This window comes from Grus americana, chromosome 5 (assembly GCF_028858705.1).
Source record: "Grus americana isolate bGruAme1 chromosome 5, bGruAme1.mat, whole genome shotgun sequence".
Lineage (NCBI taxonomy): Eukaryota > Metazoa > Chordata > Aves > Gruiformes > Gruidae > Grus > Grus americana.
The window spans coordinates 26,934,654-26,958,194 of record NC_072856.1 but is presented as its reverse complement, the minus strand read 5'-3'; the positions used below and the strand labels follow the sequence as shown (position 1 = coordinate 26,958,194).

Below are 23,541 nucleotides of genomic sequence, written 5' to 3'. Positions count from 1 at the left end.
CTAAAAAACTCAAGGCCTATCTGGTATGACTTAACTCTAAGCTGGTTACCTGCCATGTGGGACAAAGGCGCACTCATCAACTTTATATGTAGCAATTGCCCAGAAAGGACTAAAGGGATTTTCTCTACCCTTCACAAGCCTGGGCTCAGAGCATGTCTTATCCCACTCTTCATTTGAAAGATTTTCAGCCTATAAATATTGAATGGTAGTATGTGGCTCTTGGTTCTTACTGGAAGCCGCCTTTAAGAAGAAGGAAAACCATAACCCTAGAGCTGGATGAAGATGAAGAAGGCTGAGTACGTGTTCAAGGGCATGATTTCATAGTCTGGGGACTTTGCCAACAATCTACATTTTGGAATCTCTGTCCCTGGCTTTGCCACACTGCACTCTGTGGCTGTGCTGGTACCCCTCCCTGTGGGGCAGTGCTGTGAGCCTTGCTTCCGCCATCCCTTTTTCCTTCTCAAAAGTAATCAAAATACCATGGATTAATCAGCTGCCTGGTTCACAGGCTCCATGAAGAGTGGCTCTGACACAAGTGCAATAGCACAGAGAGGAGAACAATTGGAAGGAGTCTCATCCATGGGAACTTTTTTGCTGAAGCTCCTGTCTTCTGAGGAACTGATGTAGAGTGTGGGGTCACATAATAGGATTGCAAATTTAGGAAACGTGACTATTTGGATCTTTCCAGTAAAGGAGTTATAATTGAAGGATTTTTTTCCATGTTATCTAGAGCAGTGATTGTATTTGAAAATTATTTTTCATTCTTGATGTGGAAGACTTAATTTAGCTGGTATGTGTAAGAAAATTCTTTTGACAGCAGCCCTTTCAATTTCTCTGCCTTGAAGGCACTAATGTGCAGCTGCATGGATGGTAATCCCATCTGTCCAGTACAAACTGCTCAAGAGGATCATGCTGAAACATGGTTAAAACAAGCTTTATCTGTGGTTGCTGCATGTTTCCACCAGGCATAGTGCTCTGGGGAGAGTAGTAGTACTCTGTTCTGGGCAGGGTCCCTGGCAGAAGTGCTGGGGAGGACATTTCGGTTGTGGTCCATGTGGCTGAGAGAGCAAGAAGTGACAAGGGGAGGGGGGAAGGATCTGAATCTCCTACAGTTGAACAGTTGCTCCTGGGAAACAATTTAAAGTACTTTTAACAAACAAAACTAAGGATTTTAAAACTGAACATTAAATTTGTAATTTAGACTTAACCATATCACTAGATCATTTTGTGTGGAGGGCAGAATTGAAAAGACGATGCCCTAAGAACTGGCTTTGGGGACTGATTGTGCTGCAGCTGGAGGAACAAGTCCCATAGAACAAGCAGGATCAAAAGGGATTTTGTGCCCTTGGAAATGTGGCATTTAACTAATGGCTTGGATTTAGCCTGCTTCTCACTGCATAAAATAGATTGACATTTTTCAGCTCTTCAGGCCTTATTTTCCATTAACTGATAAGGGTTGAGGAGAAATCGTAATCAAAATGCCAACAAATGCTACTGCTGCTGCTATTTGTATTTCATCCACGTTGTAAAGACTGCTTGAGCCTCTGGCATCTCAGTACTAGCGGGCCTGATCTCTGCCCTTCTGCCCTCCGGGCAGGCCACCCCCGGCGGGCAGCTCTGGCGCTGGAAGGGCGAGTACGACGTCAGAGGAGGCCGCGCAGACGGTCGAGGGCCCCTCTTTCCCCTTCCCCCCCCGCCGGTCATCCCCTGGTAGCCGCCTGCCCGACGGCCGGCCCGGGGCACCCCGCGCCTCCCGGGGTGAGAGGCGGACTGTCCCCGAGGCCGTTCTGCTGCGCGCGGCCGGGCCATCGTTGGCCGTTAGCGCGGCCGTTGCCCCGCGCGCGGGCCATGAGGGGCCTCGTGCCGCGGAGCAGGAGCCGGGGCTGGGCCCACTCGCCGGACGCTCTGGCGGGGGGCGGCGTCCCTCGAGGTGACGACCGGCCCCGGGACCCCCTTGAGGCCGGGCCTGGAGTGTCCGGGGGGCTGCACCGGTGAGGACCAAGGTCGGACAGGGGCTCGAGCTGCGCCTGCCGCGGCCCGGTGTCGGGGAGCGGGGGGCGCTGGCCCCGTTTCCCTTCCGGGGGCGGCGCGGCGAGCGGAGGCCCCCAGCCGGGCTGCAGGGGAAGCGCCCGCCCCTGCCGCCCCCGGCGCGGTAAGATGGCGGCCGCGGCTCAGGCGCTGAGCGGCTCCGGGCTGCTCCTGGCCGCCGCCGCCCTCGCCCTCCTGGCCGTGGCCATCGGCACCGACTCGTGGTACGAGACGGACGCGCGGCGACACCGTGAGCGCTGCCGCGGTTTCGGCCACAAGCGCAGCGACCCGCCCGGCTCCATGTCGGCGCCCAGCTCGCACCTGCCGCTCCGCGCCCGGCCCCCGAGGGCCCTGTTGCCCGGGCGGCCCCCGGCCCCCGCCCCGGCCGCCGCCGCCGCCGCTCTGGACTCGCACTGCGGCCGCCGCTTCAACTCCACCGTCTCGGGGCTCTGGAGGCGCTGCCACCGCGCGGGCTACGAGCCGGACAGCGAGGAGCTCATCCGGAAAGGTGCGGCGACAGGGGGGTGGGGGCGGCCCGGGCAGCGGCCCCGGCCCCGGCCCGGCGGGGAGGCAGAGGGACCCCCGCCGCTGTCCGTGGTGCTGAGCGTGGCTGCCGGCGCGGTGTGGCCGGGGCCCCGGGTCTGCGGGCGGGGCCGCGGCTGCTGCGGCGTGAACAGCCCGGCGGGAGGGCGCGGATGCAGCCTCGCACGGCCCCTGGGGCTCCAGGTGTTCCTGGCATGCGAGAAGCGGCGAGCGTATCCCTGACCCGATCCCGGGGTCTTGTACACTTCCCTGTCTGCTTAAAATGCTGCATTGCTGGGTGGGACCGTGTCCTCGGAGAGCCCCTTCTGTGGCCCAGTGGAGGGCCTGACACTTGAGCAGGGTCTCAGGTGGGCATTCTCCTAACTCTGACGCCTTCTTGTTATTGAGTACTGAGAAATGTACAGTATTGTTTATGGCTCTGTAATGTTTGCAGCAAGAGGAAAGGGACCTGTTGTTCCTGTTCTAGCATGGGTAAGTTCTCGTTGCTGCAGTGGATTGCCAGGCCTTCATGGTGGCAGATGTCACTCAGGGCTCCAGGTGTCACAGGAAAGAAAGCTGTGGATCTTCTACTATTGTGGCACACGATACAAAGCCAAGCAGTTCACAAAGTATGAATAGAATTCCTGGACTGGATAGTACAAATAATGTAGTGGTCGGACCCATTAAGTCAAAATAAATGACATATAAAACAAGCTTAGGATAAGAAATGCTGTGTATGGTTAATGATAAATAACAGGACTTACTGTTCCAGCAGGTACCTATTAGCACAGGGAAAGTAGGATTTGGGAGAAATGCTTCCATTGAGGCACAAAATGGAAATGCTATCTTAAGAAAGTGGGAGCAGTTCTTCAGTGTGGCTTCCAACTGTGACGCCAGTCCTGCACAGCAGAGGATGGATAGACTGGCACTGTGAAGCTCAGCTCGTCTTTGTCTGTTCTTTGCAATGCACAGCAGTGATTCTTACTTTTAGAAGCTTCTTTCTCTATTCAATCTCCTAGGATTCATTTTATGAATTTTCATTTTTATTTCCATATTGATCTCATTTCACTAAAAGGTAGCTCATTAATTTCTTTCTATTAATTGTGCCTGTCATGTAAAATATTTATCTATTTTTTTGTTTCACATCAAGCCAAATGCTTTCAGCTCCCATTAAGATTAGCAAAGGTTGGGGGAAGGGATGGGAAGAATACTAGTTTGGTCCTCGATACTTCTGTTTCTGAGGCATTTTCCCAACACTCCAGTGGTCAGACAGAGAGGCTAGAGTCTGCATTCTGCATGTACGAGGGCATTACAGGGTGGTGAATGATCTTCCTCAGGGTCTGATGTGTAAAACCGGAGGGACTCTGAATCCAAAAGGTTTTCCTTCTACTTTCTTTTTTTCTTCAGCTGTTCTAATAAAAGACCTTGCCTTTCCCTACAAGCCTTGCTTTCCTCATGTTCTTTGCCTGTTAGATCTGCAGTTGCAACTGTAAAGATTTATGCGTTATCTTATGGGGGAAATTATTAATAATAGTTCTTGTAGAGCCAGATCTTTAAATAGATATGACTCTCTTCTTATCCTTTCCCCTGACCTGCTTTACTAGCAGCCTTTTCTTGTTCCTGCTGTGTCTTTCTTTTCTCTGACAACTGTGATTAAGCAGCCTTTTCCGGCCGACGGTCAGGTGTGGCTGTGGCTGAGTTGTTCTCTTGAGCATGATATTAGATCTGGGGCTTCGAAAAAGAAAAAATGGACGTTTTTTTCCTAGTGTGAGCTGAGCTGAAGGTGACTGCTGTGCACATCTGAAAGTCCTACTTTCTCCTCTATTTGCAGTAAGTTTTCAGCTAGCTCTTTGGTGATGTGTGATGCCTCCATGTATTTCTTAAACTCCAGATTTTTATAGCCTTTTAGTGACAGAGAAGTAAATTTATTTTGAGGGCCAGTCCTGTGGAATTTTTGGTTTGGCATTATACTCTCCATTTTTCTAGTACCTCTGGAATATGTTTTCTTTCCTTTCTGCATTTCTCTTGAATTCTGAATAAATGACTAAGTCCCTAAGTACCCTTATCCATTTAGATAATTCCATGGATTTCTAGTCCTTGTATTTACTGCTGTAAATACGAAGTGGAAGCTTTCATACTTGAGCATTTTAGCTGATGTTGCATACATTTATATATCTCAAACATATATATATATTTTAAAATGTAAAATATATTAACTTGATATATTTTAAAGGAAAAAGCAGGAGTCAAAAATGTAGCACAAAACTGAGAGGTGGGAAATTTTAAATGTAAGAGAGGAATGATGTGTGGGATTTTGCTTAAAATGCAAAATCACTATTTTGGAACTATGAAAAAATAGATAGTTTCATTTTAAAAATGTGATTAAGAAGGCAAAAGAAGAAATAATGTACAAACCAAATGGGGCAAATGGAGATTAGTAATGAGTAAAAGACAGCAGCCAAAGAGCTGAAACACTTGGTGGGGAAACTAAAAGGATTTGTGTGTGTGTAGGGAGGGACTGTGAGAGTAAGAACCTGAGCACTATACATCACCTTGTAGAGCCTCTCCTATGTGGATTACACAGTGCGTATCTCATGCTGCTACAAAAACCTTTTGCATGGAGAATTCTTAAGTAATGAGGTCTTGCAGGGATTTATTATATGCTGTTTAGTGGTCTTCTCTATTAATATGAAAAAAGTGTTGCTTACAGAGTCATGACAGTAAAAAATGATTAATTAGGAAAGATCCATTCTAATAGGCTGCTTTGGATAACTTGGTGGGTTCATTTGAATAACATGCATTTTAACACCAGGAAATTGAAGGAATTAAAAAATAAAAGGTTTATCACTGTTTATAAGCAGGAGATTTCATTGCTTTTCAACTTGCTCTGAAAAGACTCTGGGATGGGGCTGGTACTTCCCACATATACTGGGCAGAAATGACTTCTACTACCATGATGTAGCTGTGAAAGTGAGAACCACCACTGGATGCTTAAGCAGAGGAACACAACAGTTCATGGCAGTAATGTGAGGGCCTTAAGAGAAAACTGCTCAGTCCTGGTGTTTGTGCTTCCCGTCCTTTCCAACTGATGATAAATTGGAATAGTTACAGGGATGACTGTGAGGTCTGTAGAGCATCTATTATAGTGGCATATTGAATAAACTCAATCTGTTTGGTCATGGCCATTGGTAAGTGTGATCTGTCAATAAATATGACTATAAGAGTTATCATGGTGTTTTAAAGGAATATTGATTTACCAGATCTAGTGGCCTTTGGGTGACCATGTGGACAGAGTGATCCCATAGCTGTGATGCTTTCCACAACCCTGGGCAGAAATGGTAGGAATAGGCCAGGGAGCTTCAGTGGCCATTTGGTCACGAAGGAGGAGAGGGCTGGACCTCACGTGGTAGCTCAATGTTAACTGCCCATGGCTGCAACCTGGTCTTGCTCATGGTGAGGAGGAGAGGGTCTGTTCTGGCTGTGTGAGAGCCAAACTGCTCTAAGATAGGGCTGGGCCAGGTAGCAGAACTGAAAATGAGAACCCCTCAATTTCCTCCTCATAACGCTGGCACATGGGCAGTGTAGAGAATAAAACCTGCATGTTTCAAAGTTAGAGAGAAACAAAAACTAAACTGAAAGTCAGGGTGTGCTGAGCCCGGATTACAAATTGAATGTGTCACAGCAAGTCTGGGTCTGGGTTTCCAGGTGTCTGGCAGCACAGGGACAAGGGGTCTGTGCTCTGCCTGGGCATCTGGAGGTCCAGAAATTATTTCTAGCCGGCGTCCTCTGATCTTTCCCAGCCTTTGGGGTTCAGTCAGGAGAAAGGACTTGTCAAGGGAGACTCACAGTCCCAAGGGTCGTAAGAGAGTATGGGAGGAGAACCTATCTGCAGTTGCAATCCTGAGGGGGAAAAAACCCATGTTGAGGACAAGATGTGAGAAACAATGTTGGCTGTGGGAGGGCACAGGCATGTAGCTCGACCATGAAACTGTCAATGTGACACTGCCAGATGCGGTTCATTGCTGCTTATGTTTATTTTTTAATCAAGAAAACTGCACATGCAGTGTAACTTTCATAGTGTTCTTTTAATGCCACTAAGAAATGTTAGGATCAGGCTGTCTGTGTAACCTTTTTCTTGTATATATACTTTATGGTAATAAAACTAATGACATAAGCACCTGCCCCCTTCCGTCCTGTATTCTCAACTTAATCGTGTGCCAAAAAAGACAATGCTCACTTGTTGTTCACCACATGACTCCATTCTATTCAAGCCCTTGCCTGAAGGCAAAGTTTTTAATTTTGGCAGGCTTTCTTATGGTGCTTGTCTGAGTGCACTATAAACAAAAGCGCAATCCCTTTGCTAGCAGGTTTCTGAAATGGAGGGCGGGATGCTTCCCCCTATTTTATAGACTGTGATTTAAGGTATGTAAGGGCTTAGGATAAAGGACTTACTGGAATACCTTTGAAATACCTTTGACTTTGTGATAACTTTGAGACTGCAAACCTGATTTTGATTTTTTTTTCTCCTTTTTTCTTGAGTACTTAGAGAACAAGGTGTTATATGACTCTAAATGCAGCCCCTGGCTATATTTGAGTGCATAGCATCTCTGCAAATTAGACTTAGAGATTCACTCAGAAATTGGGAAGCATGAACTAGTGACTGCAGATGCAAAATCTGGCTACTGAGGATTGCCTGGGTGCATGTTATAATTTCCTGGGAGAAAGTGGGTAGGTATTCCACTGAGAGATCACCCTCACTGCTTCCCTGATCCCCTGACTTTCTGGCCTACCTGTTCCAGCTTTTCTAGCAGACCTACAGAGAGAGGCCTCCCTTGTTTTGCCTGTGGTGGCTCACACCAGAGCAGGTCCAGCCTGTGCTCTCGGAGAAATGGGAATCTTACTGGAAAAAGGGCTTGTGATGGTGTAATCAAAGGCTGTCACCAAGCCCATGGATTAGAGGTCAGCTCTGAGCATAAACCCTAAAATTCACTAACTCCTGAGATCTTTGTTTTGCAAACTTGCTGTTTTAATATAATTTTATGTGTTATGTACACAAAATTAGCACTTTGAATTCTTGGGAAGAAAGGATTAGGAGTAAAGTTTTTATACCAGAGACAGAATGAATTGATATTTGAACTTCTAAATAACCAGATTTGTATACGAAGGTGGAGAGGTTTTACTTTTAGTCTACATGTAAACTCTTGTAATAATACAGAGCAGAGATTTTTCTCAGTGACGTTTTAGCTGAGGAGTCCATAGTTTTGATCCTAAGGGATGTACATCTCTAGTCTTTGGGTTTTTTTAATGACCTATAAAAGTAGTAATCCTTGCTCTTATATAAAATACTGCTTCATATATAGTACTTTTGTAATCAGAATATGTAAGTGCATAGATCTTACTTTTAATGAATCCATTGCCTTGTAATCTCTGATGTCCTTAGTTTGTACCATAGACATATTTCTCAACAACACATGTAAATCATGTCAGTATTGAAACTGAATTCAGTCAACAGTTATACGTGAAATTCAGTTAGATACTGTGATGTGCTGTATATGGCCTAAGTTCTTAATTCAGATGCTTACAGAGCATTTTGCAAATGACCTGGCATCCTCTGTTACTGGGTTGTCTTGCTGATCCATTTGCTCAGGCAGCACTACAGACTTGTTCTGAAATAGCCGCAAAGAGGGTGCACTGCTCCGCAGGGTGAGCGCAAACGGCTGAAGGTGAAGGGCAGCAACTGTGTATGGGTGTATCGCTGTGTCGGGGGAGGTGGTGGGGAACCGCAGCAGGGGAAGGGGGTGGTGGGAAGCAAGGCGAGGATGGGGGCCCACTTGAAATGTTTTGCTGCTCAGAGGCTTTTGGAACTCTAGCTTTGAGTTTTCCCCTTTTGGGGTGTGTTCTTTACATGTTTGCTTGGTCCACTCAGTAATAAATGTCACTGTTCTGTTAATGTGGGGAAATTCAGATAATCCTTCCCTCCCTGTTCTGATGGCTGGAATTGGCTGGGCCTCTTGTGTGCAACAGCCTACTAGTGATTGTTCACCAGCTTAATTAGCTCACTGGCCAACTGATTGTTTCTGAATGGTTCTTCTGCCCCAGTATTCAAACGGCAGTAATGACCCTGTAACCATTGTTTAAGGGGAACTTTTTGTACTCTTTAGCTGTTTTACCTTTCTGGCTGTTCTCTTCCACCCCACCATCCATGTTTATTCTCCCCCCAACCCTGGTTTTATTTATAACAGGGAGAGCAAGGCACCTTCCTCTCTCTCCACCCTCTACTATCTTCTCTGTTATTGGTTATTTTCTAAACTAAAAATCCCTTTCAAGAAGAGTGTGCATGTAGGTTCATATTTGCATCTGGGGTACACTTTTCTTTAAGCTGTAATGGAAACAAGCCTACTGAGTACTATTGTTCGTCAAAAGTAGAGCAAAGAGCCAATGACTATACTGGAGTGAATTAAAACTTTTCTCCCATGCAGTTTACTGCCCAGTATTCACTCAAAATTTTCAAAGTAAGTGATTCAGCTCTGTCTTCTTAGAGACAAAGCAGTCATGTTGGTGCTCGGCCATGTTCCTGTCTTCTCAGCCATCCCAAAGAGATCGTACCAGTTCCTGTAGAAAGCTTCTGGAGCTGTTTTTTGTGACTGTTGTTACTGTTTACCTTCACCTATTCATTCCTGACCGAAAGGGTTATCAATCATTGGAACAGGCTGCCCAGGGAAGTGGTTGAGTCACCATCCCTGGAGGTATTTAAAAGACATGTAGATGTGGTGCTTAGGGACATGGTTTAGTGGTTGGACTTGGCAGCTTTAGGTTAATGGTTGGACTTGATGATCTTAAAGGTCTTTTCCAACCAAAATGATCCTATGATTCCTGGAGCTTGCCTTGGTCTGCACCTTGCTCCCTCCTTGCTGGTGGTTCTTTGTAGCAGGGCTCCCTCTCCTCCTAATCCCCAAAGCCTTTGAAGTAAACAGATCTTTTTTGGTTACATTTGCTCTGTTACTGAACTAAGGCTTCCCCTGGGTGAGCAGCAAGTGCAGGGCACAGGTTTCATGCTGTTTCACAGTGATGTCTCTCTTACAGGAGTTATTCAGCGCTGCACTGCTGTGAAGTACCACTACACCTCCAGCTCTCTGCCTCGCAACTTACCCATCAACATCACAAACACCATCCGGCAGGATGAGTGGCATGCGCTCCGTAAGTAACCCATAGCAGCATACAAGAATGTTTGGTTACTAAATGCGTTAATGCAATGCCAAGTGAGGGCTCTGAATCAGCTAGCTGTCACTGGGCTCTAAGCATAAATACATATTTGTTGGTGAGGAAGGGCAAGCAGCTGACAGTAAGGGGACATGAGATTTGGAGGGGCTTAAGCGGTGAATTCAGGAATACAGGCATGTGTGTAGTGTGTTGCAAGGTGTAATCGTATTCTGGATCTGGGGACAGACAGTTCCTAGCTGGCTTACAGCAAGGGTGCTGCATCGCTGTAGTCTGTATAGATATTGTTGTGTTTTTCTGTGTGCACACCAGTGACCTTGTGCTGCTCCTTGGCAACCAGCTCTTTTAGGGAACATCTCAGTTTGTCTCTGCAACCTCCTGTTACCAGCTCCTGGCCCACAAGCTGCCTCATGCCCAAGTCCTTCCCCCACAGATGACTGACCTGTCAGTTACCGAGAATGATTTAATAATTTTTTTCTGCTCCTGCTTCTCTCTATGTCTGCTTTCTGGTTCTATTGCCTCACATAATTCTGCCCAGCCCCTGTCATGTGAGCCTCAGTGCTGAGGAAATCCAGCCAGAGACTGAACTAGGAAGAGACAAGAACAGCACTTGTATTATGGATGACAAAATGTTGTTCATATCACTGATGCCCAAGCTTTTTTTTAAAGCTTGCTACTGGAGTTGTTCCCATCGCACTGTATTGATCTGCTGTCTGTTTCTGTCCTCTCGCTATTCCTTTTTTCAGCTCACACTATCTGCCTTCAATGCACTAGTCCTTTACTTCTCTTCAGCATCCCCTCTCACTTCTTTTATTTCTATTTTATTTCTGTTTTCAGCAGACACTCACCCAACTCCATCCCAAAGAACCACACCACATACACAAAAAAAGCCCTTGCAGTAGTAACATTTACAAATCATTGCTGAATTCATAATGTACCCCTTTTGTAGTGTGTTGGGGAGTATTTGGCCAGTATTCCTCTTGATCAGGACAGAAATGCTCTCCAGTTGTACAGCGCCCAGCAGAGGGGAGTCAAGTTAGCTGGATTCTCTTAGTTTCAGTGAAATGGGCAAGCTATCTACCTGAAAGAAGCTACAGGAGTTGTCAACAGGTGAAGTATAAACTTTAGAACCAGCAAATCTAAATCTGTCTGGACTCTCCTCTGGCTGTCCTGTCTGGGTGCGGCCATCTTCATGTCTTCTTCCTTGCTTTTCTCCTTTCTCTTCCCTCAGATCTGCGGAGGATGACAGCTGGCTTCATTGGCATGGCAGTCTCCATCATCCTGTTTGGGTGGATCATTGGTGTGCTGGGCTGCTGCAAACAGCAGGAGCTCATGCAGTATGTGGCTGGGCTGCTCTTCCTAATGGGAGGTGAGAGCCTTTCGCTTCTACTCCTGAAGTCACCACAGTCCGTATTTGCTGGCTGGGGAAGTGCTCTTAAACGTAAAGTCAGCCCACAGCAAACACATGAAGCAGTTCTTGAGTGCAGCAAACCATCAGCACAGCGCAGAGTTACCACTTCCGGCCCTGGGCAGGACCTGCGTTTGCACGGGTATTTGCATGTCTCTGAGCAGATCCCGCTGTATGTACAGGAGCCCTCAGCTCTGGAGAGCTGGCATGTAGCCGCAGGGACCATGTGCACAATGAGCACAGTCCTCTTGCTTGCTCCAAGTGTGTGGATCCTGTGGCTCCTGTCAGACAGCTCAGCTCAGTTTTCCCCAGGGAATCTTAACAAACAAACAAACTCCCCCCCCAAACAAACACACACACCCCCCTGCCCCCCAATGTAGAGCCCCTTTCTTCTCCTCAAAGATGCTCACATCTTTGGGTAACAATGAAGTTCAAACCCAGGCAAGCCTGGAGAACATTGGCCCAATGGTAAGGAGATGAGCTCAGTGCTTGCCAGGGGTGTTAGATCTGTTTCTCCTGGCTGGGAGCAGACTTTTCTGCATGGCCAAAGGTTTTCTGAACCTTGATTGTTCAGTTCAGAAATGGGCAGTGTTTTGTCTTTATTTGAAAGGGGCCTAGTAGCAACAAATGCATCAAAAGGGTGAGCTACTGAGATGCTCCAAGGATGGGGAGTCTTAAATTGCAAGCACTAAATAGGCAACTTTCAAAGTATGAAAAATGAGGCTCTACGTAAAAGCCAGAGCTGTTACCCTGGAGGCCCAGGGTCAGCATCGATAATGGCTGCAAGCAAGGAACTTGGTGATACAGCATCTATATCAATTAAACAAGTAGGCGTGACACTGGTTTGGTGCCACTTGGGGGGGGAGGGGTGCAGCTTGCCCTAGGTGAGCTGTCTCAAGGAGTGGTTTTGGGGAGCTGCACAGAAAACCATCCTGCTGACACAATGTGATGCGACAGAGGCTGAAAGTTAGGCTTGTGCTGTCTTTGATCGGCTTATATGCTGCTTAACTGCAGTTTCCTTTGGGAACATTTTCATTTCTTTATCATGCAGCAATGAGAGAGTAAAGTAGTATAAGTGGAACAGGTAGGCTGGGTCCCCTTTGAGTGCTTCTGCACCACCGTGATGCTGTCAGCAGTAAGAGCTGTCATCAGTATTTAGACACAGACCCAGAGCTGGAGAGAATAAAATGATCACCTTGACCTTGAGTCTAGTGTGTATCAGACATACTAGAATGCCTTGCGTTAGAAGTTTCTTTGGCTTTTTTTGCTCTTCTCTACAGGTGCTTAGTGACTATGTAGCAGATGACAAAACCCTGGGCACTTTCCACGGGCCTAGGCTACAGCTGGCAGGAGTCAGGGCAGGGCATGCCTAGTAGAAATCAAGCAGTCGCTGCACTTTGCAGCCCTGGGCTTCAGCTATTTACCTTCCATAGGAGAGACAGCCCAAATACCATCCGGAGCCCGATGACATTAAATAAAGTCTCAGGAGAATCGAAGCATGATGAACTACACATGATGGTGTTTGAGACAACCAATATTGCCTTAACTCAAATAGTTGCTATTTGTGAAGTATCCTGTAGTCCTACATATTTTGCTTTTTTTTTCCCCCGCCTTGTAAGAATACTGACGAGTAGGACTACAAAAAAAAAAAAAAAAGAGGGTAATTCTTGATTTTGAAAATTCATGACTTTGAAAATACATAGGGAAAAAGCAGAGCATAATTAACCTGTCTGAGGGCGGTGTAGAACCCTCTTGCTTTTTTCCTGCAGGTACATGCTGTATCATCTCACTCTGCACATGCGTAGCTGGGATCAATTTTGAGTTATCTCGCTATCCTCGCTACGTCTATGGGCTGCCAGAGGACATCAGTCATGGCTATGGCTGGTCCATGTTCTGTGCCTGGGGAGGCCTGGGCCTCACCCTGCTGGCTGGGTTCCTCTGCACGTTGGCCCCATCACTCAACACTTCTCGGGCATCCGTACAAAAACCCAGACAAGAAAATGGGGCCGTGTGACCTTGGAGGGAGCGAGGAGAGACTCTGGAAAGCGCAGCCTGGGCAGAGCTGTGGGTTAACACCAGGAAGAGGTGGCGTGTCAGCGGGTGGAGAGCAGTGCCATAGCTGTGGAAATACCAGCCCGTGGGATGCTGCTACAGCCTCCAATCGCGGACACAGACATTGCAAGCAACTCCAGGTTTGAATTATTGACAATTTGCTCATTGATGGTTTAAGGGGGTCAGTTCTTTTGATTTGTTTTTCTTCTGTTTACAAGGGATTAAGTCCAAGGCTGTGTCTTTTTTTGTGCTGTTTTTTGAACTGTACCTCCATGGTCCTGTTATTGTCCAGTTGTAAGGGATGTTTACGCACCAACTCTATTGCTGCAGGTCTGTGTAACTCAGACCCAAATTAGGGCAAGGAGCTACATGAAGTTGGCTTGAACACTTTTGCAACAGGCATGTCTAGTGTTGGCTCAGGCCATCATTTCCCAAAAGAACCTTGATCTAAGCCGAGGTTTAGGCCAAAGAATTTAGCCCATTCTTAGTATTAATTCATTTAAATCAGAAATCTGTGCTATTCTATGCTGTGGTATCAGCTATTTACTCGTTACTAAAGCTGTTTCCAAAAGGAGCCGGCTGTTAACTGAGCAGCAAGACTCTAAAACAATACTCTTAGTGGCTTCAGGAAGGGAGGGGGAAAGTTTTCCTCAGCTTCTTACACAGGTAAGGTTACTCATTTGGCTAACAAACATACCCTTGTTTTAATGGGGAGATGTATGCAACATGCAGCCTGTAACTATTCCACTAGAGGCCAGGGTATATTTCTGACAGTATGTCATAGTTTGAGCTGCAGGGATCAACTTTCACCCCCCAACTAACTTATGGGTGCAACTCCTGTTCTGTGAAAGGAGATGAGTAATTCTCCCCAAGCTCAAATAGCAGTACTGCTAAAATAGCAGATGTATAGCCCCCTCTAATATTAATGTCCAAAGGAACCGCAATGTATTTTCCTCAGGAACGCGTGGCTTCTGCTCACTTCACCACTCACCTCCTTCTAATGTCAAATGCCCCCTGAGCACAGTGTGTCAAGAACATGCATGCTCCGCTGGAACAAGCCCCCTCTCCAAAATGAGCAGCAAGGACCTTAGAACCAGCGCAAGTACTAGGGCTAACTCAGGAACATCAGCCAAAGTACTCTGGGGTGCATTTTTCTTTCAGTCATCTGTTCTTTCTTCCCTCACATCCCCAGCCCTCTCCCAAGTGTCCAAAAACTGCACAGGTAAAGATGAGATGGCCAGCATTTGGAGATGTTTACATTGTATTTAAAATACAATACAGTGGCATGTAAGATACTTAATGCTAAAGTCGGTGTATTTATGAAAAGTGTAATTTTTAAATGGAAGTTGTAATTCTCAACTGGCATTAAAAGTACTGAAAGACTTGCTCAGTGGATGAAACCTTGAATTCTTTCTGATTAATTACCAGACTGACTCACCAGACAGCTCACATACGTATCAGTGATTGTGTTAAAGCTTCCAGAGTTAAGTTTAAATGACAAAGTTAAAACATCATTCGTGTGTGAATTGTGTTCACTTCTCCCTTGCAAAATGAGTGTTAGTTCAACATTTTCAAAGACTTCAAAGTTGTATAGTCCGTTCACTGGCTGCACAGGTAAAAACAGGAGATGCTGTCTGAGCTACAGTTCATCAATTTCAAAGCACACTTACTGCACTATAACCTATTGGTCCTCATCCAGAAGTAGCAGAGCAGGATTTAATCCAGTTCTAGCAGGAGGAGGCTCCAAAGGCAGCATGACAGGCACCAAGGACAGGAGGTTCTCGCCTTCCCTTTTGCAGATGCAGAACCACCGAGCAAAGGCAACAGCCCCAACACATCACGGATTTGGTTTTAGAGGGAAAAAATGCTTTATTTCTTCCAGACAAAGTGGTACAGTCCAGTCTAGTCCTGTCCTCTGCCAAGGCCACAACCTTGACTGGGCAGAGATCAGGCATAGTACTGCAGATTGGCTTTTTTCTTTGCTTGAACCTCCAGGATTCCTTCCATGTAGTCCTCGTGGGTGAGCTCTGTAGCTCCACGGCGGAGGGCAATCATCCCCTGCCCAACGAGACAGTATTTAGAGAGGGCATGTGAGCACCACATCAGTTCAAAGTAATTACTCCATGCTAGCTTTCACATTTCCCTCCCATCAGTGCTGGCTGCCGTAGAGGAACACTTACCGCTTCAACGCACACAGCCTTGCACTGGGCTCCATTGAAATCATCTGTGCAGCGAGCCAGCTCCTCATAGTTCACATCGGGGCTGATATGAGTGGGAGGGGGGGGAAAAAAGGTCTGAGAACATGTACCAAATGGACAAAGCAAGGTACAGAGCTTTCTTAGAACCCAATGGTGAGCTCTCAACAAAGAGAGCGCCTACCACTCCACAGCCCTGACCATCATGAGTGACAAACATAGCCCCAGGAGGCCATTCCTCTTCCATACCTGACATTCATTTTGCGTGAATGGATCTGCATAATTCTGGCTCTGGCCTCCTCATTAGGCATCGGGAACTCAATCTTGCGATCCAGTCGTCCAGAGCGGAGCAAAGCTGGGTCCAAGATATCAACCCGGTTGGTTGCAGCAATCACCTAAGTAGAAGTAGGGTCATCAGTCTGAGGCACCTGGACGACAGGCCTCTCTTCCCCAAGGATCCACCAAGCTTCTTCCCTGGACATTGTTTTCCATCCCCTGCTAGAGCACCCTGGACCTCAGAAGCACCCTGCTAGATCCCAACCTTGACTTGTGTGTTGGGCTGGAAACCATCAAGCTGATTAAGCAGCTCCAGCATGGTCCTCTGCACCTCCCGGTCACCAGCCTTCTCACTATCAAACCTGAGGAGGAAACATGGGTAAAATGATCAGCATGAACCTGACCACTCTGCCCCTATGCTTTTATTCACATAAAAAGATGGAATGACTGCAGTTCACCCTCCTTGGCCAAGGTCTTGCAAATTCTCCTTGAAACTACAGGAAGTCCTACCTTGGTAAGGACTGTGACTAGAACAACTGTCAGCAGCAGCTAAGTCTTATTATGTCCTTAGAGTCAAATGGGGCTAGTGTTGTCCAGGCCCAAGTAGTAAATGAGGGCGAACATCTCCATGTACCTGATGCAGTTATCGGAAAACAGTTTTATACAGCAGGAGACTATCAGATAGATCCCACATCTCATGAACTTTGCTCATGAGGCCAAAGATTGTAGCAACTGCCATCCACCTGTGATTGGCTTTACACTCTGTTTGTGAATAGGCCATGCTTTAAGCTAGGCTTCCCTCACATACACAGGCAAAGGGGACTGCTAGGCGGCTCCCGAGAAGTTTACCACATGGCCTACACCTCACCTTTTAGTGCCAATGGCATCCAGTTCGTCAATAAAGATGATGGAAGGAGCTTTTTCCTTGGCTAGAGCGAAAGCATCACGTACCAGCTTAGCTCCATCGCCAATGAACATCTGCACAAGTTGTGGACCTGCAAGCTTCAGGAACGTAGCCTGGGAAGTGAAAGAGAATCCTATGCCTCATTTCTCAACAGGGTCAGTTCTGAATACTACAAAAAGCCCTCAATAAAAACAAGCAAGCCAGCAGCGTTTGTAACACCAGTTTGTATGTATGATCCCTCTCCCCTTGGAGGCGTTCTTACTCTTTTTCGGGTACTATTCTACAGCAGCAGATGCTTTCAAAGGTTTCTCTTACCTTGGTCTGGGCAGCACATGCTCGAGCTAAAAGCGTCTTCCCTGTTCCTGGAGGCCCGTACATCAGGACTCCTTTGGGCGGCTGTATACCCAAGTTTTCAAATTTCTCCTTATGATTCATTGGCAGGACAATGGCTTCCACGAGCTACAGCAAAAGAAAAGTATTAATACATAAACCCGTTCTCCTCCACAGATCCAGGCTGCCTGCTCTGAGCTGAAGTTCAAAGACTGTTGCCCTCAGTCACACCAGAAACTAAACATAAAGTGTCACCTCTTGGATTTGTTTATCCAGCCCCCCGATGTCACTGTACTGCTCTGTGGGTCTCTCATCCACCTCCATGGCTTTCACCCGTGAATCATATTCAGTGGGTAGAGTCTCCAGGATCAGGTAAGAGTCTTTGTTCACCCCCTGTAAACACAAGTCCTTTGCTTTTAACAGGCCCTTCAGATAGCAATTAATAAACACGCAAAGTTGATTCACTAGACCTTGAGGATGCAGGAATTACCAGCTTTGACATTGGCACTCATCGTATCACCACAACTTGACACAGTGGACAACACCACAGCTAACCTAGCACATTTTAAAAAAGCAGGGTCCGATTTACTTACAATAGAAAAGATTGGGTTTAGAAAGCTTACTAGGTGATATCTAAATTTTCAGCACCTAATTGTACACATAAAGAACACACCCCCCAAACTACTTTTCTGTACTACAAATATGACTGAACTCATGATATCTTTTTATTAAAATTTTAGTACAGAAATGGTCTTGGAGAAATCTGGACAGATTTGTCTCCTTTCTAAAGGGCAAGACGTACGCAATTTTCTGGCCAACATCATATCGAACAGTCACAACAGCATCACTCACAACTAGGTCTCCAGGCTTCAACTTTTCAGCATCAACCAACCCAATAACAGGCAGGAAGTATGTCTGTAGGAAAGAAATCAAAGTAAGCAAAACCAGCTGTACTAGGAGAAGGCCCTTTTCAGCACTCCTCACACCTAGCTGGGCACATGGGTCTTACCTGGCGCGTAGAGGTCTTGATAACAGCACACTTGCCCTTTCTCTGGGAATCCAGGTCAATGTTTGCTCCATCCTCCTCCTGATCATTGGGGTCAACATCCAGCAGCTGAAAACCAGAGTGGGAGATTTCATGACAACATAACCAGGCTAGCAGGATGACCCCAGGATTAACGCTGCTAAATTACATGCAGTAGGAGAAATAAAACTTCCCATCATCCATCAGCAGTAGAATCCTGAAAACATTAAAGCTCTCCTATAAAAATTAATTTCTTCCTCTCCTCATGAAGCAGCACACAGCAGCGCATAGGAAGACACTATGAACTTCAGAACAAAGTAGTAGCTAATGGCACCAATTTCTCCTCCCATTACAGCAGCTCACATTAAGTTCATTAAGTTTTAAAACAGTAGTACAAACCAACACCCTTTTTTAAAAAATAGAAAACTGTCAGCATTTTTTTGGCCTATCAGCAAAATTACTGAATTACAAAAAGGATGTGATGTAGTAACACAGCCATCACTTTTCATTCGTCACGTCACAAATTTCAGAAAAAATGTACCAAATTTCACATGCCCAAGTCTGCACTAAGCGAGGCTGTGTCACCCTCTGATGGCTATGGTATCTATGGATGAACAGCAGCCAACACCTCAGGAATGACCCAGACAAGAAGCAGGCAAGTGACGCGCACTTCCAGGTCACAAACAAAACCAACAGAAAAACCTGAAAGTCCTGGCTCCAGGAGCATCAGTAGTTTGAGAATACGCCATGTCTCAAATTACTGACGAGTTTCCCTGCCCTTCTCACTCCCGATATATATTGTGCAGAGCTCTCACATTGCTGCAGAAGAGCGCACCGCTCTCACCTCGATAACATTAGAGACAAGGTATGGCAGGGTTTTGTTCACTTTGATCTTCTCACTGTTCTCTTTGATCTTGTCTTTCATGGCCTGAAGCTCATGGGTCACTCTCAGTACTTCACTCTTCATGATCTGGAATCAGTATGCAAAAGAAAGAGATAGGAATACTAAGGCAAGATAAAATTCATAAGTTATTCCAAAAGTAAAACAGTTATAAAAACATAAGTCTGAGGAAACAGTGGGCATAAAGGGAAACAGAATATAAAAAGAGGAAAAGCCAGCAAATTAGCCAAAAATGGTTAGGAATCAGGCTACACAGTCCATTCTGGTCTCCAGCTAATCAATATCCCTAAGTGATTTCTTCCCAGTGTCACTGGATAACCTTAGCCTAATCAGTGCATCAGCTTACAGGGTTGCAATATGACTTAGATAAGGATATGACCTAGATAAAGCAACTATGTTTTGGGTTTTATTTTTTAATATATACAGATACACAGGTAACTAGATATATGCACACATGTGCATAACTATATGCATCCATATACACACACTTATTTTAAAGTTCTGTTTTGCTGGGTTTAAAGAAGAATTGTGTGCTGGAACGCCAAAGCGATGACATGCAATAGCATAGGAACAAACAGCCAGAAAAACCCCAAACTGAAAAGTATCACAATACAGAATCAAAGTAAACAAAGTATGAACAGGGAACGGAAGAACTGAGGCTGTGTCTACGGAGAGCAGCACCTTTGCAAAGAGATGTACCACCAGTGCTTCCACTGGAACAAAGAGAAAGAGAGGTCCCATTTTTATAAAGCTGTTCTGTTCTACAAGACCACATGTATCGAGACCTACACATGAGAAATGAACATATTACCTGCCTCTACAGGGGAAAAATACTTTCTGTTCTCCTTAAAAGTAAAACATTCAACACCAGAGTAATATCCAGTACTTGTTCCCCACAAAGACAGCCAGGTCCTTTGGAAAACAGTGGAACTCACAGGACAACTCAGGTCGAGAAGGACCTCAGGAGGTGTCTAGTTCAACTGCCAACTCAAGGTAGGGTCAGCCATGGGCTCTCAATAGGTTGCTGAGGGCTTTGCCCAACTGAATCTTGAAAAATTCCAAGGACGGAGACTGCACAACTTCTCTAGAACAACCTGTTCCACTCTCTGACCGCCCTCACGGTGACAAGGTCAGCTTCATACCCCTGTAGAACCTCTCATTTTTTCAATTTATGACCAGTAATTTATGGATTGAATTAACCTTGGCCTAGGTTTGGATAAGATATAAAACCTTTCTATAGGAAAAAAGGAAACAAACCAAACATATATTAGTAGCATTACAGAAAGCTCAAATTCCTACATCCTTACATAAATTTAACTTTTCTGAGGCTTTTACTACCACTGTGGTCAACGGCTCAGTGTCTGGATGGAGATCAGTGATGAGTGGTGTCCCTCAGGGGCCCGTACTGGGACCAGTACTGCTTAATATCTTCATCAATGACATAGATGGTGGGATTGAGTGCACCCTCAGCAAGTTTGCAGATGACACCACGCTAAGTGGTGCAGTCGACACACCTGAGGGATGGGATGCCATCCAGAGGGACCTGGACAAGCTCGAGAAGTGGGCCCATGTTTCAACAAGGCCAAATGCAAGGTCCTGCAACTGGGTCGGGGCAACCCCTGGTATAAATACAGGTTGTAGGATGAAGGGATTGAGAGCAGCCCTGCGGAGAAGGACTTGGGGGTGGATGAAAAGCTGGGCGTGACCCAGCAACGTGCACTTGCAGCCCAGAAAGCCAACCGTATCCTGGGCTGCAACAAAAGAAGCGTGACCAGCGGGTCAAGAGAGGCGATTCTGCCCCTCTACTCTGCTCTCATGAGACCCCACCTGGAGTACTGTGTCCAGCTCTGGGGTCCTCAGCACAGGAAAGACATGGACCTGTTGGAGTGCATCCAGAGGAGGCCCACAGAAATGATCAGAGGGATGGAACACGTCTCCTGTGAGGACAGGCTGAGAGAGTTGGGGTTGTTCAGCCTGGAGAAGAGAAGGCTCTGGGGAGACCTTATAGCAGCCTTCCAGTACTTGAAGGGGGCTGGTAAGAAAAATGGGGACAGGCTTGTTGAGATAGGACAAGGGGTAATGGTTTTAAACTAAAAGAGAGTAGATTCAGACTAGATATAAGGAAAAAGTTTTTTTTATGATGAGGGTGATGAAACACTGGAACAGGTTGCCCAGAGAGGTGGTAGACGTCCCATCCCTGGAAACATTCAAGGTCAGGTTGGATGGAGCTCTGAGCAACCTGGTCTAGTTGAAGATGTCCCTGCTCATTGCAGGGGGGTTGGACTAGATTCCACTAACTGTAAGAGAAAATACCTGTAAGAAAAGAAGTTCTGTACTGACTGTCCAACAGTAAGTACATTTATATCCAAGAGTAACGCACCCAATACAGATGTTTCTCAGTCTGTCTGGCTGACGCCCACATACGTTTTCCTCCCTTTCCTGGTTAGTCACATGGTTTGAAAACACACAGTTTGTGATCCCCACTGAAGCAACTGCAGCACCAAATGGTCTCAGGAGAACTGGTTACACCTGAACTGGCCTACATGATTCTGTTTAATAGGGAAATCCACTCTTCTCTAAAAAACCTTTTTAAAACATCTTTTTAAAGCATTTGATGCCTAAGCATAATACTGTGCTGTAACACATACTTATTCACAGGACAGAACTATTACAGGAGCCATTACAGGATATGTAACACAAAAATGCAAAAAATTTAGAAATTTAATAAACACAGTCTGGAAAACACTGAAGGAAAACTGCATGAAGGGAGGGTGCCAATAAACATTTCTCAATTACGATGCTCTTACTATAAAATAGAGAAGGCTGCTTTTGGTCCTTCCTGTACTCTGCAATTTAAAATCAAGACACACATTTATCTTTCCTGTCTTTCAAGAGTAAGAAAGTATGTAAGTCAGAATTACTTGTGGAATGTGAAGCAGTAGGATGAAGTTGCTCTGTAGAATTTATGAAATAATTTATCTCAATATTGCTAACATCAGGCAGTAGAGACAAACTTATACCAAAGTTATAAATGCTCTTCTATGTGAAACAGGTCTATCTTGGGACAGGTCCACCCAGGTCTGTCCTATTTAACATCTTTATGAATAACCCAGACAAGAGGATGGAGTGCACTCTCATCATGTTTTCAGATGACACCAAACTGGGGGGGCGCAGTCTCTGTGCTCAAAGGCAGGGGCTGCCACTCAGAGGGACCTTGGGAGACTGGAGTAATAGCATACAGAAACCTTACAAAATTCACAGACGAATGCAAAGCCCCACACCTGGGAAGGAAAAGCACCTTGCAATGACACAGGCTGGGGACAGCTCTGCGGAAAGAGACCTGGGTGTCTCCAGGGACAATAAACTGAACAGGAAAAGCAAAGTGACCTGACAGCAAGGGTAGCAAACAGCATCCTGGGCTGTACTAACAGGAGCGTAACCAGTAGATAGAGAAAAGCTTTCAGCCCCCTTTACTCAACACTTGTTAGATCCTATCTAGAGCACTCTGTCCAGTTTTGAGCCCCCCATACAGCAAATACATTGATAAACTGGACTGAATTCAGCACAGGGCCGCCCATACGGCCAGGGGCCGGAGCACTAGCCCTGTGAGAAGCAGCTGAGGAAAGTGGGCTTGTTCAGCTGGAGAAGAGAACTAAGAACTACTGGGGAAGGCATCAAGAAGACAGAACCAGATGCTTCAAAGCTGTGGGCGGATGAGACAACAGACAAAGACTGAAACAAGAGAGGTTCAGGCTGCATGTAAAGCAAATCTTTATCCTGACGAGGACAGTCAAGCGGTGCCACAGAACGCCCGGAGAAGCGGTGCAGTCTCTGTCTTTAGAGGCTTTCAAGATCCTACCAGATAAAGCTCTGAGCAGCCTGGGTTATGGCTGACCCTGCTTTGAGCTGGAGGCTGGACTACAGATCTTCCGACCCGAGTTACCTGATGATCCTACCTGACCCAGGCCGTGGAACAGACTTCCCCCTCCCACAGCCCCCATGGCTGTGCTAAGCGCCCCCCCGCCCCGAGCACCAGCAGCGCAGGGCTGCCAAGGGGCGGCCCCGCCGCAGGCAGACGGCCCGGCCCGGCCCCGCTCCGCTCCACTCCCCGGCCCGCCCGCGGCTGCCGGCCCTCGGCCGCTACCTTGATCTCGCTGTCGAGGAGGCGCGTGCGCTGCACGATCTCCTCCGTGGACATCTTCAGCACCTCCTCGCCGACGCCATCCTGCGGGGGCACAACGGCTGCGTCACCCTCGGCCTGACCCGCGCCTCGACCCAGACCCGCTGCCCCCCGCCTCGCCACCCCACCCCGGCGGCGGCCACCCAGCCCCTCACCTCGGACTCATCCCACACCGACGCCATCTTTCACCCAGCCAGCGAGCGCACAGCACTGCGGATTCCGGGCGGCAGATTCCGCGCTCCTCGCCTCGGAGGCAGGGCGGAAGGCGGCGGGACAGGCGGCTCGGGGGCCCCGCGCCCCCTCTTCTTCTTCGGCGCACCGCCGCGGCCCCTCCGCCCCCGCTGCCCGAACAGCGGCCCGACAGCTCTGCCGAATCTGCCGGTGCGGGTAGTGCGGAGGAAACCGCCGCCAGGTCACGTGCTACCGGCCAAATCTGCTGAGTGATGGTCCCGCCGCCATCTTGGTGCGGGGCAGGGGCGGAGCCCGGCGGAGGAGGGCCACCC

The 23,541-nt window shown here is 47.0% G+C and overlaps 2 protein-coding genes across 2 annotated transcripts; one reads left to right on the top strand and one right to left on the bottom strand.

The window, feature by feature from the left end:
* The first annotated feature begins 1,971 nt into the window (after positions 1-1,971).
* LOC129206777 (transmembrane protein 178B-like) lies at positions 1,972-14,613 on the top strand. The gene is made up of 4 exons (XM_054826617.1): positions 1,972-2,536; positions 9,634-9,747; positions 11,000-11,137; positions 12,946-14,613. Exons 1-4 carry the CDS (start codon positions 2,158-2,160, stop codon positions 13,188-13,190), a joined length of 876 nt encoding a protein of 291 aa, XP_054682592.1. The 5' UTR covers positions 1,972-2,157; the 3' UTR covers positions 13,191-14,613.
* Positions 14,472-23,457, bottom strand: PSMC3 (proteasome 26S subunit, ATPase 3). Its single transcript, XM_054826615.1, has 12 exons — positions 23,194-23,457; positions 23,003-23,083; positions 18,802-18,927; positions 17,943-18,047; positions 17,786-17,848; positions 17,189-17,326; positions 16,919-17,062; positions 16,568-16,716; positions 15,965-16,061; positions 15,673-15,818; positions 15,409-15,490; positions 14,472-15,286 (listed from the first exon to the last, which is right to left on the bottom strand). Exons 1-12 carry the CDS (start codon positions 23,218-23,220, stop codon positions 15,176-15,178), a joined length of 1,269 nt encoding a protein of 422 aa, XP_054682590.1. The 5' UTR covers positions 23,221-23,457; the 3' UTR covers positions 14,472-15,175.
* Positions 23,458-23,541: the final 84 nt, after the last annotated feature.

What these genes read in the sequence shown, in the direction of transcription:
- LOC129206777 (XM_054826617.1), top strand. Translation starts at nt 2,158, where the DNA reads ATGGCGGCCGCGGCTCAGGCGCTGAGCGGCTCCGGGCTGCTCCTGGCC. An exon ending in CGAGGAGCTCATCCGGAAAG is followed by an intron (nt 2,537 to 9,633) that starts GTGCGGCGACAG and finishes TCTCTCTTACAG; the next exon opens with GAGTTATTCAGCGCTGCACT. An exon ending in GGATGAGTGGCATGCGCTCC is followed by an intron (nt 9,748 to 10,999) that starts GTAAGTAACCCA and finishes CTCTTCCCTCAG; the next exon opens with ATCTGCGGAGGATGACAGCT.
- PSMC3 (XM_054826615.1), bottom strand. Translation starts at nt 23,220, where the DNA reads ATGGCGTCGGTGTGGGATGAGTCCGAG. An exon ending in TCCTCGACAGCGAGATCAAG is followed by an intron (nt 18,928 to 23,002) that starts GTAGCGGCCGAG and finishes TACTGATTCCAG; the next exon opens with ATCATGAAGAGTGAAGTACT. An exon ending in TGAAGCCTGGAGACCTAGTT is followed by an intron (nt 17,327 to 17,785) that starts GTGAGTGATGCT and finishes TTGTGTTTACAG; the next exon opens with GGGGTGAACAAAGACTCTTA.